Genomic DNA, 21,539 nt, shown 5'->3' with positions numbered 1-21,539 from the left:
TAAAAGTCATTTCCATCTTCAGCAATATTCACCTATTCCACAAGAATTCTTCATTTCCAATAAGTACACCACCTCTAGGTACTCAAAACCTTCAAAAGCAGGAGTGTTTTTAATACGCTACACAGAGCTACTTATTTATGTCTTGAGCTGCTTACGCCTTCAGCTCTGTCCACAGGAGGCGATGTGGCATCTATGTTTTTTGTTGACACTCTCCAGAAGAGTTATCTCCACCCAACATTTAAAATGTGTAAAGCTCCTTACCGATCCGTCTGATGCGCTTGCTCCCACTTTGTCTCCTCTAGCATTCCAGCAGACTTCGAAGATGCCCCCGGTGCCTCGGTAGCTATGTACTAGAGTTCCACTCTACAAAGCAAAACAGCATGCAAACATTTGATACAGAAGCTCCCCTTCCTTGTCACATGGCACTACATTAGAAAGAAGAGAGCTGTTGCAAGGGGGAGCTATTCACATCACCCAGCCGTGGTGGTTATCACCCAGCCTGCTGGTCTTTCATAATGAAGTGAAACAGGTTCCTCCAGGAAACAATTTACAGCAGGACTCTTAGACATCTCTTTTTGTCAACTCTGTAACACTAAAGGCCTGGGGAGTTGGGCTGAGGTGGTCTTCTCTAAAGCTTGTTGCCAATTCAAGTTGTGAGGCATCAGTATCCAGAATTACATCTGTGGAACTATGAGGTCCCACTTTTCTCCAGAATATCCCCCACTCCCCAGTCTGTACACACTTTGTATCTGTCATCCCCACATCACAAAGTATAAGCCAGGTGCATCAGATTCACAACTGAACTCGGCTTGTTACTAGGTAAAACCAACCCTTGTTTCTAAGAATCAATCCACACCTTTACTTCACAAAGCTGATGGCACAACGTAACCTACCTATTTTAAAATACACTGGGTGTTTTAGTGTACAAAGAAGCCTGAGCAAAAATGTTCTGGACAGTCAACTCACTCCATCTGAGTGACTCAAATGTTATGCTGGGCTTTGTGTCAGCCAATACAATCAGGTTCACCTTGGCTGGCAGGTCATATGCTACAGAGGTATATATATTTTCCATTTAAGCTTTTGCTATTAATGTGTCATCTAAACCAGATGTGCTGCATATGAAGCAAAACAGTACCTGAGTATTCCATATATGGACACATTTGTCAAAGGACCCACTGGCTAGATATTTTCCATCAGGACTAAAAGCTACACTGTAGACAGGCTCTTGATGTTTTGTTAACGTATGGATGCAGACTCCTCGGTCAACGTCCCACAGCCGAACAGTGGAATCAAACGAAGCACTGCAAGAAGCATTCAAACACAAGCATGTCTTAATTTGGGTGTTAATCAATTTATAGTTTGATAGTGTAAACATTTTAAGAGAATACCACAAGTTTTCTCCCCTGGCTAAGCAAGAAAAATGTTTCAAACAGAAAAGCTAATCTGTACTACAGCCTGCACATTTTTTATGACAAGAACTGTATCTAGAGAACTGAACTCTTGTATAAGGACCCTTACGAGTTTATCTAGGTGTACTGTATATAAGGATCAGATCACTAGCCCTAAGAGGGCCAATCTCTCTCCTTTTGACATTGTAACTGCTATTATTCAGGAAGGTCAAATATATGTTGTCATTAATAGGATAAATGGTTCCAGAGAGATCTTATTCCTAATGGATTTGCATTGTTTAATGACTTAGCATTCTGTGATTCTCTAGAACTGTGGTTCTCTTCACTTTGTTTCAGTGCTGTTTCTTGCCACACTCCACCTAAATTCCAAACTGTGGGCTTAGCAAAAGGCAAAGGAAAAAATTGGTATTAAAAACAGTATTAAAAGAACAGCTCTAAGAAAGTGAAGTTCTTCCCTGTCCACTCCCAGACTAAGGAGTAGAATAAATAAAACATCTTCAGTACAACTCCTCCCCGAACTGAATACACCATGAACTGATTTAATAATCCCATGGTGCTACCATCAATTGGCATTCTACAAGTAAATGTGTTTCCTGAACTCAACCAAGAATTTTGAAGAGATTTTCAAGTGGAATTGTAAAGATTATCCAAGTTTTTCTCTGTTAGTTAACAACGCTATACAAACTGTCAGTATCTGCCCCGGTGAGCTGCTTGACCCTGGTTAGAACACATTCCAACTGGCTGAATGGGCTGCCATCAGCCTCATTAAATACTTTCAATCTTAGCAACTGGACACTGGATGTGAAGGTGCAATGCCAAATTTACAATCCTGTGATCAAGGCACTTGAAAAGTTAAGTATCACGTGACTCATTTTTTCTTCTTTTTCCATTTTCAAATATCATTCTTTCCGTTTGTATCCATCCATCAGATTTCCTGAACACAGCTACTTTTAACTGGAATTGTCTGTAGGAAGACTGACAGCAAGGTGACAGTAGAGATACATGTCAGAAAGACATTCTTCCTGGTAGGCAACAGAAAGGTACATTTTTTACCTTGCTAACATGATGTTGGAGTTTGGGTTGCTGGTGCCTGGTCCTGTAGGACTCCATTTGATAGTATAAATCTCTTTGCTGTGAGCCTGAAGATCATGTACACAGGTATCTTGCTTCATACTCCAAATCTAAGTCAGAGTAGTTATGAAGGGGTAAAATGGCAATGTTACTAATCTCAGCTGAATTATTTCAGATCTCTTTTATCCTTACCATTTATTTATTGAAGAATTTGACACACATGCATACATACACATAATTTATAAATACAGCGGTTTGGCACACATGTTAGAATAACCCCATCAAGGAGAAAGAGCTACACATTTAATAGTGTTCATTCAACAGATAAGAACTAAATAGTTGCTATACTGCCCATAGTCTGTAACTGTATTTTCATACAGAAGTTTAAGTTACTCTATATTTAGAGATTAACTTGAAGTTTAAGTCACACATTGCAAGAGCAGTCATTTTAAAGAATGCAAAGAAAGTTTCAATAACTACCACTGGGTCAGGATATTTAAGCAGAGCAATAATGATTACTACAATACTGCTTTGTGGCAGTATAATAGACAAGGTGCTCTCTTTCACTCTCTTCTATCTCTGTTTTCTGTAAATTTCCAGTTCTATGAGTAGTCTGCAATAATACGTCTAGAATTCAGAGCTATGAAAATCCCTGTGGGTACATGGCAAAGATGGAGTACAATTGAGAAGTCAGGCCACCTATGAAGAGGAAACATTCATAATGCTGACATTCGGTTAACTCTCATCTACAAGCTCAGCTGCTCTCTGATTCAGTTCTTGCACACAGTCTGTGCACACTGCAAACATCTCTCGTTTCAGCTGTGTTGATCAGCAGCGGAAAGAAGTATGAGCCTTAATTAACACAACCATACTATGAGGAATCCATATTACTGGTACAATTCTATGCACAACACCAAATCTTTCCTGGGTTGTTTGCTTTGCTTAAGGAACCAGCATAAACCAGCAGTCCATCAGGAGAGCTTTGCTGTTACAATATACAGCTGTGCCTACACAGACGCAGCCTTCGTTCTTTGTGGCTGGGAAAGGAGAATGAGTGTTTGGGCTGGAAAAGCTCTGTTGTAAGAAGTATTTCTGCAAGCTCAGCCTCAGTCAGTGCGATGACCCAGGTGTGCTGGAATCAAGAGACATTCCTCCTAACTTCATGCACCTAACAGAGGCATGTACCTCAGCAGTGTAGCTGCCTTAGGCTTCCCATACAGTGAATGGATAAATATAGGCATCTTCAGAGAGCAGTTCAGATTTTTGGTGGGCTCTGAATACATATGTTGTATCCCATTGGTTAGCCCAAAGCTATTAAAAATAAATAAAAATCGAACAGCTCCAATGAAATGATTTTCAGAAAAAAGACCCCAAAGGGAAAGAAAACTACTTTAATGTTCTATTTAAAGTGTAACAAATAAACCAATATTCTTAGCATAAGGACTGTGCTTCTGTGGACAGACAAGCAGGTGCATATATGTGTGTATATTTAAATTATGACTATTCTGTGACAATGACGTATCAGTCACATAACACTTAATTTTATTATTATTATTATTATTATTATTATTATAGGATGCCTCAGTTTTCCCAGTGGCTGCTTCTCTGTGTTCCATCTTTCAGATTGGCTTTAAGAAATATGCGACAAAATGAAACTATCACTCATGCAGAGTTTTAAGTGATACAGTACCATCACTCTGGAGAAGATTAAAAAATAGACATAATTTTAGTCTTTACTTTTTGAACAGCAGGAATGGAAATTCTATTACCTTTAATGTCATATCATCGGAGCAAGATGCTAGTAGCATGCCAGATGGGTCCCATTTGATTGCATTAACCTCGTTCTGAAATAAAGAGTGATTTTATTAAGGGAATATTCCGTTTACCTGCATTGTACTGGGCACCCAGCAGAGGGCACTCAAGGTTTACGCATGCAACAAGTTCAACCACAAATTACAGCCCTCGTTGCCTTATGGGTGAACAAAAGCAGTGCTGCTTCCTTAACACGCTATTTAACGTCATTTAGCAATGGTAACCATTTTGTGTTTGTGAACAATACACGCAGTTAGTTCTGATATGTGTTCTGGCACAAAATTGCTCATACCCTTTCTTCATATGCTAGAATTTAAATAAATCCTCAAACCAGACAGATTGATGATACAGTATTAACTTCTCAAAAATCGAGATATTTCTTTGGTTAATATTCTGTAGATCTCAAGAGATACAAGTTTTCATAGATCTTATTAGATTAAATTGATCCTAAAACTGAACAATGGCTGGAGGTAAACTCTCCTTATTCGTAGTTCTCATTTACTAAAGGAAATTAAGCCAGTGGAAAACAAAATCTATTTATTAATGTGCCCTTAGTCTGCAGCTCACGCTACATATAAATAGTCTCACTGTTTAAACTGCACATTTTGCCTCCTACAGTGATTTAGAACAGTTTATCCCTTCTCACAAGCAGTGAATCACTCCCAAGGAATATGGTTTTAGGGAAGTAATGGGATGTAACACCTTCAGTGCTAGAACATGCCCTGCAAACACATCATCTGCCATCATACTAACATGCTGCTGTGACTTTTATCACCAACATTTTGGGCTTCTTTTACTTACTGTGTGTCCTTGAAAGGTTTTAACGGGACGATCACAGCCAAGTCTGCATACATGAATGCACATGTCAGTGCTGCAGGAGGCAAAAGTAGTGTTGTTCTGCCAGTCTACATCCAAAGCAGGAGCTGTGAAGTACAACCAAAAGAAGGAACATCAGGGAACAGAGCAAAGAAAGTTATCCCAAATCATTTTCCTCCTATCTGAATCAAATGGACTAAAAGCTAGTTCTTGGCCTGTCACCTACTACCAGTTACAGGGATGACAGGGACTATCTGAAGGTCACATATTATTTTTTGGCTTGCAGTGGATAATCTGGATGCTTTGCATGGCATCTATTTATGAGACTCTTTTGGGTTAAGTTACATAAGTGGGGGCAAAACAATCTACCTCCACCCTCCTTGCTCCCAGCAACATGTTTCTCAAGCCATCTCTACCATTCACTCCTCTGTAAGTCAGTTCAGAAAAGAACCTGGAAGAATACTCATCAAGGAAAAATGTGATTGATTTCAGCTAGGTTAGAAAAAAAATCTTCCTGTGATTGTGACACAACACATGGGATGGAGAAGAAGCAGGTGGCCATCTTCCTTTGCACTAGCTTTATGCAACTACTGATACAAACCCATTGTTCTGAGCAGACATGTGGATTAAAAATACCTATATTCAGTTTAATTTGGTTGGGGTTATTTAACATAGGCATGTTGATCGAGCTGATCTGAAATGAGAGGAGTTTCTGTAGTGGGTTCGGCATTACTAACTAGGACTGAACTAATGAAACGGTACACAGACAGCACGTGAACATGTAACTAGTGCCTCTGTGCAACACACACACTTTGCAAAAAGTGTGGAAAAAAACAAAAAAACCCCACCTTTTACAGCATGTCACTGCAGACTAAAAGCATGCACAGGAGTAGGAGGGAATGACATAGAGTTTGCTTGTTTTTCTACAACTGCTTCTTGGGTTTTTTTTGCTCAGGAAAGAGTTTAACTGCCCTCCAGAGGATGACATAAGACTTGCTAAAATACAGAAATCTTCATTCTCAGCACACTCCTGTGAGAAGCAAGTGTGTCAGAACAAGACCAGCACGTAGGAAGCAAAGTTGAGTCTCTCTGGCAACAGTACAATGCAAGTTTATTATTAAAATGAAACTAAGAAATGCCTTCTTCAAATACGTTGAGAAAAATACTTTTGTAATACAGGGGTGAAAAGATACCTGTTCTGTCAAGCTTATTGTATGTAAATGTTTTTTCCTGTTATAATTCTTACAAACTGCAAAATGAGATTGATCCACATCATCTTCCAAATCAGATGAGAATGGAGGGCTGAAATTGTTTCATATAAAAGTATTTTTTAGAATTTTAACAACAATTCTGTGTGATAAGTAAGGAATTTCTAAATTGCAGAACTATAAAGGAAACTTGTGTAAGGAAGGCAGGTTACTTCTGAGTTTTCCAGTGAACATGACTGGGGATTAGGAAACAGTAACGGATTTTGTTTCTTTAACTGCTTGTTTGTCTTTTTATGCTGCAAGCTTTGTATTACTGTTTCAGAGCAAACAAAAATCTATCTTCATTAATAACAGTATGCCTTCAGGGCTAATATCTAGTATGAGTTGTAAAGTAATTTTCTGAGAGCTACTGGCACCTAAAGCAACATATTTGCATTGCAGCATAATTTGAATCACAGTGTTGATAATTAATACTGATTCATTTATTGGTGTGTTTAATCATATGTTTATCGGGTAAGTAACTACATAAAATGGTCTGGAAAAAACAACCAAACGTGGCTTTTGATGCAAGTAACTGAATTGCCAAAGTGTCTCCAAAACCACAGGATACTAGCCAACTGCATAAAAACAATCAGAAAGTCATTCAATAAAAGCAGCAACAAATCCTTAAGGAACACAGCTAAAATAAATCCCAACAACAGAAGTGTTATAATAATTATCAGTTAATTTAAGCTTTTCTGAAAAAACTTATGTGTGATTCAGAATTAGAAGTTCAGAAGATGATAGTGTTAAGTGTCTGCAGGAAGTGATTCAGAGCACTTAGATGTCTAAAACTGGGTCATACAAATGCCTCTTATGGTATCCCTTAACCAATTTGTCTTGTATGCATGGACATCAGTCCACATCTATCAGAGATGTGAAAATTGCATTTATTTCACTCCATTTTAGAAATAAGCTTTGTGAATACATACACAGATCAAATGCCCTATGATGACTCACAGTTTTGCAAAGAATAATAGAACCCTAGAAACTACTTATCCACATACTTACATATTTTGACCATAAAACCTTAAAATTACATGGGAACATCAATGATATAGAGGCCTTCAAGACTTAAGACAAAGGAGTCTTCCTTACGTATTTTAAGATGACTATTTTGTCCATATGGGTGTAAACTAAACAAGCTGTTGTAAAGCAGCTGAGAATAAAAAATTTATGTTATTCCCAGGCCAACTATCTCCAGACTTCAAAGAAGAATGCAAAGAAATACACCACACAAGTCTGTGTTAAAGGAACTGTACTCTGTCTAGACTAGACTCCTAATTGTTAAAACGGTACCTTTAATCCTTGTGTAGACAAGGTTTTCAGATTCCAGATATGGAAAGGAATTTTCTTTTAGTTAGAGGGCAAGGTGAGGTCTTTACAGCTTTAGACTTACATGAGGACAAAGACTCCAGCTGATTTTAAGGGGCTTTTTGTAGGACATATGCTTTTGGCCTATAAACAATGTCCTTAATAATTAACTGCTTTACTTCCCTAAGAAAACATATTTGAAATAATGGGAAAACCCCCCAAAACCCAGCTTCTCCACATCTTCACTTCAGTTGTGTCTCATGGTCCAAACAGCACGCATAATAAGAATTCTAAAAAAATTCTATTAATGCAGATGGACATTGGCATATTGCATTGGAAGACGTATTTTAGTTTTCAGCTTGCCAAAAGGGGAATGGAGTGGTATGTCCTTGATGCACTTCACTGCTAAAAGACCTACACGTCAGTGAACATGTTTATGAAGGAGCAACCAAATTCTGAATCTGCAGCTACTCAGATCAATGGTTAGGCACCAGAAGGCTTGAGAATCTCATTAACTACATCGCTATACAGTGTGAAGTTTGCTTTTATGGAACAATTATGATAGATAAATGAATGCCACAGTGAGAAAATGTCAGCAGACACTGACTCTTCCAAACTGACAGATGCATTAATAAACGAGATGAGTGACAAAAATGCAGAGTATAGATCTGCTGAGCGCATGGACATACTTTTTGTCTACTGTTGAATAACCATTTCAATTGCTACTGCATATCACTAACATCTGTGAAAATGTGAGATTGAGAACAAGTAGAAATTGAGTTGAAAAGCATGCACAATATGTGTTTTTAAACACCATTAAGCACCTTGTAAAAGCCTTCTGTATTTAAAAATGCTTGTTACAGTGAACACACAGGAAGATGAACATTTCTAGCATCAGAATCTGGAATGTTCCGGTGGTTTTAAACTCAGTTTGACTATGCCCCTTAAAAATTCTTCACTATGAAACTTATCCAGTTTGGATCATGAGTTCAGTCATCATCTTACAAGTCTGGTCTCAGGTAAATTTAAGATTATGTCAATGTTACTCAAGATTACTTAGTATCTGTGACATCTCCCTTCTTCTTGAAGCAGACCAGATCTACAAATGCTATTCAAGTAAGGTTTTGGTGCAGCAAGGTTTTGAAAATCAAGCTTGGCAATTGACTTCTGATAATCAGACAAAGCAAATACTGAATCACTTCAAGTCACAACTAAAAGTTAAGAAATTTCCTGAGGACCTGCATGCTTGCAGTTGTGATTGCAAGCTGCTTGAGAGATCCACCTCCCTCTCTCTCAAGTCAGCTTCACTGCAACAGGAACAGAAAGAGATCTCGGACACCTCCACCAAAAAGCCTCTTCATAAATCAGCACTTGGTACTATTCAAGCACATAGATAATGATGGAATCGTTCATCTAGGTAGACATGGCTGGTGTATAAATACTCTCTTAGAATCAGTTTGACTTTCAAAGCAGAACCCCATCTTACTGAAAGAAGAATAAATCCACAAGCTGCAATACTCAGGATAGTTAAAGCACAAAAAACTTGGTTCAAACTTCTCTCTTGTAGATAGGTTCTTATGGAAGGATAAATTACATTGACAAAATTTAAAACTGCATTTCATTGTACTAACAAGAGTTATGCATAAATTACCTGAATGAAAAGGAAACTGCTGTTTAGCTTCTCCTGTGTGAGCATCCCAAATTATTGTTGTCTGCAACCGAAGAAAGGGGGGGAAAAAAAAAGGATTAGTGTCTGTTGAGCTCAGAGAAAAAAATCAGAGCACCCTCACTGAGGTGCAATTCTAAATGATGGACTGATAAAATTATTGATTCAGAGAGCCTTGTGTGCTGAACAGCTGAAAAAAGAGAAATCACTTCGAAATATTACATAGTAGTAATCTAAGTGTAGATAAAGAAGTATCATGCCTACAGAGGAAGTAATGTAACTACTAAGAATGGGCATATTCTCTGAATAATGCCAGAAGACGGCACTACACATTTTTAATAAGCATTTTGTTACAGCTGTTGCAGTTATCTTCTCCAGAGAAGAATTTTTCCCCTTTTCAAATACGCCAGTTCAATTCTATTCCAAAACCATGGGATACTACATTTCTAACAATTAAACCATCAAGTGAAATGGTTATCTAGCAGAAGAGTAGATATCACTTCTTGTCACTGTGGTCGGACAGACTAAAGTGTAATTTGCTTACTACAGGTTTAATCCATACTCACAGCCCATGTAAGCAACTCCCCTGTAGAGCTCCAAACCACCCACTGAGTGAATTGTCAATTTATTGGGAGTATATGCTTCCAGAAAATAAATTAAGGGTGCCTTATCTTGCTGATAATGGATGATTTAAAGAATCACTGCTGTTACTGGGAACGTACATTTACCAGAATAATGGAACTACCATTGAGAGACAAGTGTAGCTGAACATAAACTGGTATTAAAAGGAATAAAACTATGTTTCCATTTTCACAAGTATGTGAAAATAGAGCGATTCATCTAGCCTACAAATAAGATATACAACCTGAGCTAGTTTCCCTAGACTCCCTCTGTCAGGTGCTGGAAGAAGCACTGTTAGTGCATCCCATCACTTGAAAGTGCCATTTTTCTCTCCGAATTTTATGAAGGAAGCCAAGGATGACATACACATATAATTTTTAGACATTGAAAGCTAGGCAAGATGAATGCTGTGTATTTTCCAGTTTCAGTTTTAATGGATTTGTGTTCATCATCATCAGTCACCTATTCATTTTAATCTCTAACATGCACTCAGATATAACTGCATTTTGCTTGATTTTGAGTTCAGAACTAACATTTTTTGTTTGTATTTGCATAGGAAGCCACATACATTTTATTCAAATAAAAGTATTTTAATAATTAGATGAGTTAAAAGATGCAGTGACTTTTATGGTCACTTCTTTCTTGGAAATAGTTAAGTAGTTAGTCTCCTGCTTGACAAACCTGATCTTCTACTACAGGGTGACCTGCTTATTGAATGAGCAAAAAGCTGTGGACGTTGTCTACCTTGACTTCAGTAAGGCCTTTAACACCGTTTCCCACAGCATTCTCCTGGCAAAACTGGTTGCTCATGGCTTGGATGGGCACACGCTTCTCTGGGTAAAAAACTGTCTGGATGGCCGGGCCCAAAGAGTTGTGGTGAACGGAGTCAAATCCAGTTGGTTGACGGTCACGAGTGGTGTCCCCCAGGGCTTGGTGTTGGGGCCACTCCTGTTTAACATCTTTATTGATGATCTAGACGAGGGGATCGAGTGCACCCTCAGTCAGTTTGCAGATGACACCCAGCTGGGTGGGAGTGTTGATCTGCTCGAGGGTAGGGAGGCTCTGCAGAGAGACCTGGACAGGCTGGAGCCATGGGCTGAGCCCAACTGGAGGAGTTTCCATAAGGCCAAGTGCCGGGGGCTGCCCTTGGGCCACAACAACCCCCAGCAGCATTCAGGCTTGGGGAGGAGTGGCTGGAGAGCTGCCAGTCACAGAGGGACCTGGGGGGTGATTGACAGCCGGCTGAACAGGAGCCAGTAGTGTGCCCAGGGGGCCAAGAAGGCCAATGGCATCCTGGCTTGTGTCAGCAATAGCGTGGCCAGCAGGGACAGGGAAGGGATCGTACCCCTGTACTCGGCACTGGTGAGGCCGACCCTCGATTCCTGTGTTCAGTTTTGGGCCCCTCACTACAAAAAAGACATTGAATGACTCGAGCGTGTCCAGAGAAGGGCAACGAAGCTGGTGCAGGGTCTGGAGCACAGGTCGTACGGGGAGCGGCTGAGGGAACTGGGGATGTTTAGTCTGGAGAAGAGGAGGCTGAGGGGAGACCTCATCGCCCTCTACAGCTACCTGAAAGGAGGTTGCAGAGAGCTGGGGATGAGCCTCTTTAACCAAGTAATAAGCGATAGGACAAGAGGGAATGGCCTCAAATTGTGCCAGGGAAGGTTTAGACTGGATATTAGGAAGCATTTCTTTCCAGAATGGGTTGTTAGGTGTTGGAATGGGCTGCCCAGGGAGGTGATGGAGTCCCCATCCCTGGAGGTGTTTAAGAATCAGGTCGACATAGCGCTGAGGGATATGGTGTAGTTGGGAACTGTCAGTGCTAGGTTAATGGTTGGACTCGATGATCTTCAAGGTATTTTCCAACCTTGATGATTCCGTGATAAAACTACAAACATTAAGTACTGGAATCAGTTCTTTCCTTATCTGAGACTTATCTAAGATGCAGTTTTACACATGGGGCAAAATGGAGTTCGTTTTTTTAAGTAAAATATTTTACAAAAAATAGTACACATTTATGCAGCCTCAAAAATGTAATCAATAAACCCTGAAACATACTAAAGAGAAGTAAACTTTCCAGGATGCCTGGAGGAGAAGAAAATAACCTTATGGAATTCAGTAGCATAAGCTCACAAAGCCAGCACATTTATATGTTAGAATAATGTATTTTTAAAACTCACTTTATCAACACCAGCACTTAAAATATAATTCCCCTTTTTGTTCCATTTCAGGGCAAATATTGGACCTTTATGTTGACCTAAGGTGCTTGCAAGATTACCTGAAATAAAGAAAAGTTTAATATTACAATTTGTTTACTAATTAGCGAAATTACAGTTCACTGCTCTTTGATGCTTAAGAACAATAAATGCTGTCTGACTTACCATCATCTGTCCATATTCTTGCAAAACCATCATATGAGCCTGTAGCCAATAGTGTTCCATCACTCTGTTGGGATATATATAAATAGCAAAGGTTGATAATAGATGAAATATGTTTCAATCAACCTTTTTATTGTATTTTCTTTCTTTTTTAACGTTTGTGCATTGTGATTTATGGGAAATCTGAGTCCACATATTGAGAGAGATTATACTTTGATTTAAACTAAAGGTTATTACTGCAAGACAGCAAAGAGGAAACAAACCTCTTTAACGTACAGTGAAATACTGGCCTACACCATTAGATGAGTCATTTAATCAAAAGAATTAGAAAAGGAAAACAAGATGTAACAAATGCTATGGGATTCTTCCAGATAACAAACAGATACTACTTCTTAGACGTAAAGAGCCTATAAACCCCCAACAGATCATCTAAATCGTGACTAAACCCCAGTTCAGTGAAATTCAGGCACTGATACTTGAAAGAAGGACCTAAACACTTAAGCCACCTATGCTCACGGTTAACAACCTGAATGCTATTAACCACCATGAACTTGCTTCCTACTTGTCTTAACACAGACTCCCACACATGCTTAGAAGCACAGTACCATGATGAATAGCCGGAGAAAAGTTGTATTCATTGGTTTCAATTAGGAGAAAAAAAGACCAGGAATTGTAATCAGCAAATTACATGTATTCTGCTGGAGGGAGCCCTTCACCGAAGGCTATCTGCTGTGCAGCCAACGATGCTAGAGTTATTGGGCCAGGATGAGAATAATTAAAAAGAAACTTGACTTTGCAATCTGGTGAGACAGGTACTGTTGGAGCTGGACATTTAGTTTTTAAACATTTCAGCTCCTGGATTAGAAGTGAGATTCACCCCATTTATCTCCAGACATCCAGAAGTTAGGAGTTAAAGAGAGTAACCTAGTCTCCCTTTATAATTAACAGTATCACCCATCTCTGGAGTGTAATTCATGATACAATTTGCTTTAGACTCCGCCCTGACCAGCATGAAGGTATGTGTCTCTTGTGTCTGCTGACTTAGAGGGAGTCTAGATGACTAGTTGAGATGGTTAAATCTAAGGGAGATGAATCCTCCCCTTGGTACCAAAGGTCTAAATAGGGCCTCTAGAAATAACCTTTCTTATTATAACTTAAATCACATAAATCAGAAGAGAACTGATTTAATATCACCAGTGATAATTTTACAGTGGAATATGATCAATACTGTGGTTCTAAATAAACAATAAAGGCAGATGGCATTTCTAGCATCATGAATAGAAATTTAGGAAAAAGCATAAAATAATAATTTAAGACATATGTCCACTCCAGCCCTCTAAAAACAGTGAGTCAGAGTAGTTGTAGATTTAACTAATGCATAATGATGTAGGAGGAAAAAATCAAAAAATAAGCCAACTTCACTGTGATATACACTTACCTGGACCACTGATGAGAACAAAGGTGATAAGAGCAAAAAGAGAAAAGGAAAGAAAAGCTCAGGGACTAGATGTACAGTTTATCCAAATTTGTTGGTGGCAATTCAAATTCTTTGGAAAACTTGAAGTACGTTGGAAGTGCTTCAAGTGTTTAAATTAGAAACATTTCCTTACATTAAGTACCAGCATAACGCAAGTGAAATATCAGTGATCAATGAAGTCTGGAAATGTAAGGAACTCCTACAGGAAATACTAGAGGATGCCTTATACGTTTTGTACAACTTTTCTCATAACTGTTCTGAACCTTTGCATATTTTCCTCTTTCAATTACTCTTTTCCTACTCCTCAATTCAGCTTTTTCTGACTATTTTTCCTCACCATGATATCCACAGGAAATAAGTAATGAACATTCTTGTGTTTTATCTTTATTTGCTTTGTTAACCTACCTCTGTGTTCCCTGCTATTCATCAACTTCTTTCATTGTGTCAAATACAAAATATATAGAGGAAGCTGGTTTGTGCAGTGGCTTCATCTTTTACTTTTGTGAGGCACGTAGCTCATCTGAAGGACAATAATAATGCAGTAAAGACTAGCCAAATCCTGATCTCTGGCCGGCAACTGGGACTGCACATAACTGCTGAGAATCCTTTATGATACTTAATTTTTAATATGTTTTCCTATGAGAACAAGACTAATGTAATCACACTGTCTGTACTAATATCAGCAACACAGACAGAATGATCTCAAAATTAATTAAGGTTCCTGCAAGGTTTTTTAAGTTCTTTTTACAATGGTTGGTGGCAGAAAGAGACATGAAGCAGCCTTAAAGCTGCCCAGAGACACTGCCCAGACACTGGGGATTCTACCCTCCTCCTGGGTATCCCACTGTCCAGACACTGGGGATACCTGTCCTCCCCACTCACTTGAGATGTCTCTGTGCAGGGCCATATTATCTAAGATAGAAGGTTTTGCAGGATGAAAGTAAAAAAGGTATCAGGCAAGACAGTTTTACCCAGAAGGTGGGCAGGTATAAAGACAGAATGACTACACATGCTCCTACCAGGATAAAGACAATAACGTGAACATGTTGTGCTATGCACAGCATAATTCAAATGAGAAAGGGTCTTGATAGTCCAACCTCAGAAACAGCTTCACTGGTTCTTACATCTCCTTACATGCCAAAATAAAGTCACTATGAAGTGCAAATATATTCTTAATCAGGCTCCATTACTACATAGATTGCTTGTTTCATCTTCATTCTTAAAGTGAGCTAAGTTTATTTTTACCCATGTTCCTAAAACAGAGATATAAATACATCATTATTAAGCTCGAAGATGGCAACAGTCTTGGAAAATTATAGCATACAGGGGAAAGTTCAGCCTATTATGAATATTTGAAACAAGAGGTCAGTAGGTTAGGAAGAACTTCTGGTCACCTCAGATATAAAAGATATAGAGCAGCAGCTGTAATTGCCTCTGAATTAAATTTAGACAGCTAAAAAACACGCGCAGTCTTCGAAGTCATCTTACATTCCAGTCCAATGAAGTCACATCCTTATTGCTGGGGACATCGTGTCCTCCTTCTCTTATGCAGTGCCTCAGAACTAGTTGAGTGGAACCGCTGTTGCTGTTCTCATTGAGATTCCATATTCTGGCCGTTGAGTCTCCGGATCTATAAAAACAATTGTGCAGAGATGAAAACTCCTCTTGGTGTCAACCCAGCAAACAATGTAAAAACCTCTATTTCTGTTTTCACTGAAAGAACATCACAGCTTTTAAAAAGTAGTTTTTCTTTCCAACCTTTCCTGAACTCCATATACTTTTTTAAAGATGCTAACACATATTTAAATTATACAGATCACTTGAGTCCCCATCACAGTTTGCTTTATTCAGAAGAGTTTTACCTAAAATACATTTGCTTGCTCTCTACATTTTCACTTCATACCTAAAGCTGGTATCACCATAACCAAGGCAGTCTGGGGGAACTCAACAAATCTAACACTGTGGAGATCCCAATGAAGATGGAAACATAAATTTTGTGCCCACGTGCCCCCCATAAAAAGTGTGCACAGTCCCATTAGCTCTCAGTGGCTCGTGGGGTCCCTGGTGTTCCCCCGGAGATGCAGCAGCCTCTGGGCACAGCGTGACAGGCCCCGCAGGGTCACGGCCTGCAGAGGTGCCGAGTGTCACCTTGGCAGAAGCCTCGGGGAAGGGGACCTCTCGCAGCGTGACAAAGGTGCTTCGGTGCCAGCTCCCTGGTGCTGCCTGGGTTCCTCTGACAGCTACTGCAGGAGCAGAAGGTGAACTTAAGGCTGCCTTTAATTTGGCCATGGCCCTCTCATAAGGTACTTCTGTTCAGGACGGACCAGAACATAGGCTCTGATAGAAGCTGTTTGGAAAGCAGCCTCTCAGCATTATATCTAAAGATTAGGAAAGTAGAAAGGTAATTTAAAATAATTTTAAATATTCATCTCAATTTTTTAAATTCATGTCTACAGGGTCCTTTGCTGTCTGTAGCTTGGCTGCTTGTCTCACATTGTCTGAAAAAGGACAAAATAACTACTGACACAGAGCAAGACACAGGCAGCATCAGGATTTTAATCTTTTTTATAGACTGAATATTTTCTAGAGAGATGTTTTTGCAGATGTTATTGCAGATGGAGATGTTATTGCAGGCTGATACGCTGATTTTGTCTAGGAAAAAGTTGTAAGGAGGAAGTGAAGAGTTTATCATAATCTGCTCATAAATATGTATTTTCACTTCGCATAAATCTTTCTTCCAATTAAAAATGTCTCTGAGGTTAGAAATCACTTTGCAATGGGGTGGAAGATACAATGCTTTCTAGCTTATTGGGATTTGTCTCTTGCTCCCGCTGCCCCCCTCCCAGCTTTTTTCTTAAACAATCAATAACAACAACAACCAAAACAATCAAAGTACCCTGGGTTGCTTGTTTTGTCCAGAGGGTAATTTTCATTTACATGCAGAAAGTAGAATCTTGCAGCAGAATTAGGATCTCTCTTATATGTCCAAGAATTCATACAGTCTAGATGAAATTTCATTAATGATATACCTGATGTGTTAGCCATTTCCTTTTTTTAAATGAATGAAATGAATTCCTTTTTTATACACTTGCAAGGAGAAGAAGTTTTTCTTAGAAGATTAAGATCCTGAAATCAAATTTTGCTTTGATAAGCCATGTTTTACTGAAAAGGAAAACCATCACAAGAGAATATTATATTTTCCTCTGGACTACTAAGAAAACATTTCAATTATTTACACTAAAACTACTGGGCAAATTTCAAACTTGACAGGTCTTTGAGTGCAAATATTGACCAATCGAGTATTGAACTTGATTGATCTTTGTGTATTATTTTACCAGTAGTTTAGCCAAATTTTACATGAACAACGGTTTAACTGTGAAGGCAAAAACCTCTCTGCCTGTATCAGTGGCTCTGAGCTCAGCAGGGTCATGGCACGCCTGGGGAATATGCCCCCATCTCCTATGAACCACCTGTGTTGAGCTCAGATCTGATGGCTGGCCAGGGCTTTGCCAGCCTAACCACAAACTGCTGCTGTACAGCCACTCTTTAATTTTTGGCACATATCCTACATGTTAGTGATTAAGAAATAATACAAATCAGGGTAATTTTTGCCACCATGCAGAGCTGTGACTGTAATATAACTCCTTACTTCTTCAGAGGTCTGGAAAACTGAACAACAATTTTGCACATGATGGCCAGAAAATGAATGAAGTTGATCATGAGGATCAGAAGTTAAGGAACATTTTTAGTTGTGATAATTTATAATAATGGGAACATAAGTCCTTCATAGGCTTAGGTTATTGGTTAACATGCTAAGTAGGAAATTCCTTCAGTGCTGGCTTCTCCACTATATAAGAGTCCAGGCCAGTCCTGCCCTCACTGTAACAATCCAGTTTGTTATTGGACCCTGTGAATGAAGCACTCGGTCACTTAGCTATCAAACACAATACCCTATTTGATAGTTCTAAAAGGGTTATGTTTTGTTTTTCAACAGTTTTATTTAGTCAGTTTTCTGGCAATGCTTGGGCAATCTTATTTTCCAGTATTTTAATTCTGTTTTTCCATTTTCTTCTTCCTAAGGCTATATAAGCTATTATGTGTCCCTGCAGAGAGGCTTTATAAGCCTACCAGTGTGTGGCAAGGGTATTTGTGTGTCTTCCCTTTTGTTGCTGGGAAAAAAAAAAAGAGTATTCTCTGCTCTGGAAAGTATTCTGATTTCTGCTGAATGATTCAGTGAACCCTGCCTTATTAGAGGACCATAGTTCAAGCACAATTCAGAAAGATATTTAATCTCCTTAGCCCACAGGAGCATTTATATCTGCATGATAAAGCAGCTCATTCCAACATGCAAGTCATGAACACTTGAGTAATAGGTATACTGTTCTGCACTATGGTAGAGTCCTGCCAAATTTTAGGAAAGTTAGTTCTAAAATAATTTTATTTCATGCTCTCCAGCCCTAGTATAATCATGAATCAAGGTAGACAAATGGTTGCAGAATTTTGTTTATGACATATAAAATCTCCACTCTGTAACTTGTCAGCACAGAGGTTAAAACAGATGCATATGGGTCAAGAAATCTGCAAGACGGTTCTTGAACCTTAGTATTTCTAATCTTCAGCTGCAAGTCTTATAATCAGTTATTATGATGTGCAATATTGCTAATGTGTATTTAGTGCTTCTGGCTCAAACAGGTTAGATTTATTATTTTAAAAGAGATTATTAAAAGCATAAAGGGAAGGAAAATCCTCATCATTTACCCACCAAACTTTTCCTTAATAAAGCAGGTCTCTTAACAAAGCGTTTATGTTTCCTAGGCAGTCAGTAGAGGCAAGTGCCTTGGAGGTATCCAGAGGGAGAACTCTGTCGCACTGATTCTACAACATTACCCCAATAAATTCACCTGCTAATGAATAAGCACTTACAGTCATCAGAACTAACACCTGGCACTGACTAGGGTTATTCAGAAAGGTAATTCACAGTGGATCCTAAACCACTGATATGAGGAATACAGCAACTCAAAGTACTATATAAAACCCAGAGACAATGATGGAATGTGCTGGCTTTGCCTGAAAAAAACATCCTAGAAACTTAGAAAAATCCTTCTGGCCTAGAAACATCCTTTCTTGCTTCTGAGAGACACAGCCTTAAGTGAAAGATCTTGGACAACAGCTTTTATGGCTAATTATTTTGCTGACTAGGGAGAGCAAAGGTGCACAGAGCACCCTGCAAGAGACAAAGTTCCCCTGTGTGAAAGAGGCTGGTATAGATCAGCAAAGATAAGCAAAGAAACCTACTGCTGGGTTTTGGGAACGAGGCCAGGTCCCTCTGCTTCATAGCTACAAGAATTACTTGAAGGGCATGGCTGGATGTAACAGAACAGAGCAGGCTCTTGGAAACAGCAGTTGAACATGCTGACAGAAACATCCTAAATTTAACTGGAAAAACTTTTGGAGTTCAAGGCTTTAGCAGCCTTGACATTTGCAGTCCATCCACTTCTATACTGGGAAATTTAAGCATGTTCAGTAACATTCTGGGTCACCGGACCATGACAACCTGTGCTAGCAAACTGATAAGATTATTCCCCGGCCAGATTTTGGCCTGTTTTAATTAGCACTCTTGCTTGGTGCCCTGATGTTCTCTCTGAGTAACTCCTGGGCATGGCTTGGTGGTTACAAGGTCCAGAGATGACTCCCAATGTGCAGCCTGTTTGGCAGCCAGGACAGTTTGCTAGCACAGACACCGGCTGTTCTGTGCCAGTTGGCCTTCAGTGCCTAGGAATATTCCCAGGCATGGTTAGGTTACTAATGTGGATGTAGCTGTAATTCATTTCTGCACCACCCAGGGAACATAATTATCTGTAACAATTTACATGTGTCATAAAATTAAAACTTAGATATTGAAAGATACCTCATGGCAGAAATCAGTCTTTGAAAAGGTGGACAATTGTTTTTTGGGAGCAAACTGGAATTATGGCCAGAAATGGCCAAATCTTAAGATTTAGTCAAGAACCTACTTTTTTTTTTAAAAATTTTTTTTTTTTTTTAACCTGTCCAAAACACTATATGCATTTTTTTTTTAATGTTGACTTCCTTCATAAAGGGTAATTAATCCTCTTAGGTGGCTGTATGTATGAACTTTACTGTACTGTTATAATGCTTCCGTTCATAGCATCGAAGCATTCTTCTCATAGGCATCTGGTGACAGTCATGCCTTTGATAGTCTTTACTGGTATCTCTATCTCCTCCATCTCCCACTTTAAGGGTTATGGGTGTGGTAGAGGAGAAGGAGCAGCAGCAGAATATGGTTTTTCTGGCTATTTGATCAGAGAAATTCCGGTCTCCACTGTTTGTTTTTTTTTTTTTAATAATTCTTTGCAAAGTCCAGAGAGTAAATATTACTGTGCTAGCCTTCACACCATTAAAAATCATAGCAGTTGAGTAGATAGGACATCACGTATGAAAATCCCTTTCTAGCAGTGGGTTATGCACTAAATCTGGAAAACAATGCTCTGGTTTTGGGTAGTTCAAACAAACCCCCTTACGCAGCTTGCTTCAAATTAGGTTGTGAACTTGGATTTTTCTTTTAGTGCTTTGAAGATTACATCAGGTTCTTGTCTAAACTGCTGCTAATTGTTAGAAAAATTTATTGCTTTTATAACGAGGCTTGAAGAAAATACTTTGCCACAAATTGAGATTCGATTGTGTTAGGCACTTTATAAACAGAACAAGTGTGTATTTCCTTTATTTAATAGTTAGATTTTTATACGTATTTTTTAAGAAGACAACAGATGGGTACAATCAGGCAGATGGGAAACCAGAAGAAAATTATGGACTGGGCAGCACAATATGGCCATTATAGAATTTAACAATTCGGTGTTTGCGCATCAAACTAACTGCAGTTTTCTTTTTTGAAACATTACTTTTTAAAGGACGAACAGAACTGCAGCACACTGTAGGTCTTGGGAAATTTCTCCCCCTCACTTAATTGGTGCTGTAACACATAGTTTACCTGTAGATGATACCTTGCACTGTTATTACACCAGACATCTCAAATGCTTCTTTGTGCTGTGGCATAATCAGTCACTCAGCTATCTTCTTTCGGTTTAATTTTCTTCCGTGCATTCTATGCCATTTCAGTCATGTAAGCTTCATGAGGCATTCAATGCTGCTGCATTACCTGAAGGCTAACTGCATCACATACTTTTGTTTCTTATGAACAGGCTAAAATCTAATCAAGATGCACATGGATCTAAATTATTTTGCATCTTCATTGCATTGCCATTAGCCTGCATGAGACAGAGCACCTGACTGTACTTTCTAACCATGCATATATTTATGTGCTTCCAAAATCAGTAGCAAACCATGTAAGAAACACTGAAGGGTAAAGCTTAATCGAAGGGATAGTGAGAGGGTAGTCCTCTATCTTAGACATCAGACTAATGGTTCTGATTATCATCCTCCAGGTTTACCTGAAGCTGTGTAAGTCATCACTGTCCCAGGGATCCATCTACCAGTGCTTATCACTCAGCAGCAAAGCTAAACACCCTCTGGTTTCTCAGTCACTGCAATAGAGCTGCTGGTTTATTAAATGGTCCACCGTTTAAACTATGCACACTAGGACTGTCAGTCACAGATCCTAGGGAAGCAGACCAGTACGGCAAGCACTGGCAGAACGTCACAGATACAGGGAAGCAGTTACCAATGCTAAAGTCAACAGATGAGGTCTGA

General features: G+C 39.1%; 1 protein-coding gene across 1 annotated transcript in view; it reads right to left on the bottom strand.

The window, feature by feature from the left end:
* Positions 1-21,539, bottom strand: part of TBL1X (transducin beta like 1 X-linked) — a 142,102-nt gene that overhangs the window by 5,274 nt on the left and 115,289 nt on the right. The window contains exons 7-15 of the mRNA XM_026841085.1: positions 15,300-15,441; positions 12,338-12,401; positions 12,137-12,234; positions 9,321-9,381; positions 5,094-5,215; positions 4,250-4,324; positions 2,463-2,590; positions 1,136-1,301; positions 262-363 (exon numbers count right to left, since the gene is read on the bottom strand). Of these exons, the coding sequence (XP_026696886.1) occupies positions 262-363; positions 1,136-1,301; positions 2,463-2,590; positions 4,250-4,324; positions 5,094-5,215; positions 9,321-9,381; positions 12,137-12,234; positions 12,338-12,401; positions 15,300-15,441 (958 nt within the window). The remainder of the gene's footprint in view (positions 1-261; positions 364-1,135; positions 1,302-2,462; positions 2,591-4,249; positions 4,325-5,093; positions 5,216-9,320; positions 9,382-12,136; positions 12,235-12,337; positions 12,402-15,299; positions 15,442-21,539) is intronic.

This window comes from Athene cunicularia (genome assembly GCF_003259725.1).
Source record: "Athene cunicularia isolate RWA chromosome 1 unlocalized genomic scaffold, athCun1 chr1_part1, whole genome shotgun sequence".
NCBI classification, from domain to species: Eukaryota; Metazoa; Chordata; class Aves; order Strigiformes; family Strigidae; genus Athene; species Athene cunicularia.
Note: the sequence above shows the minus strand (reverse complement) of the source record. Positions and strands in the feature narration are given on the sequence as shown.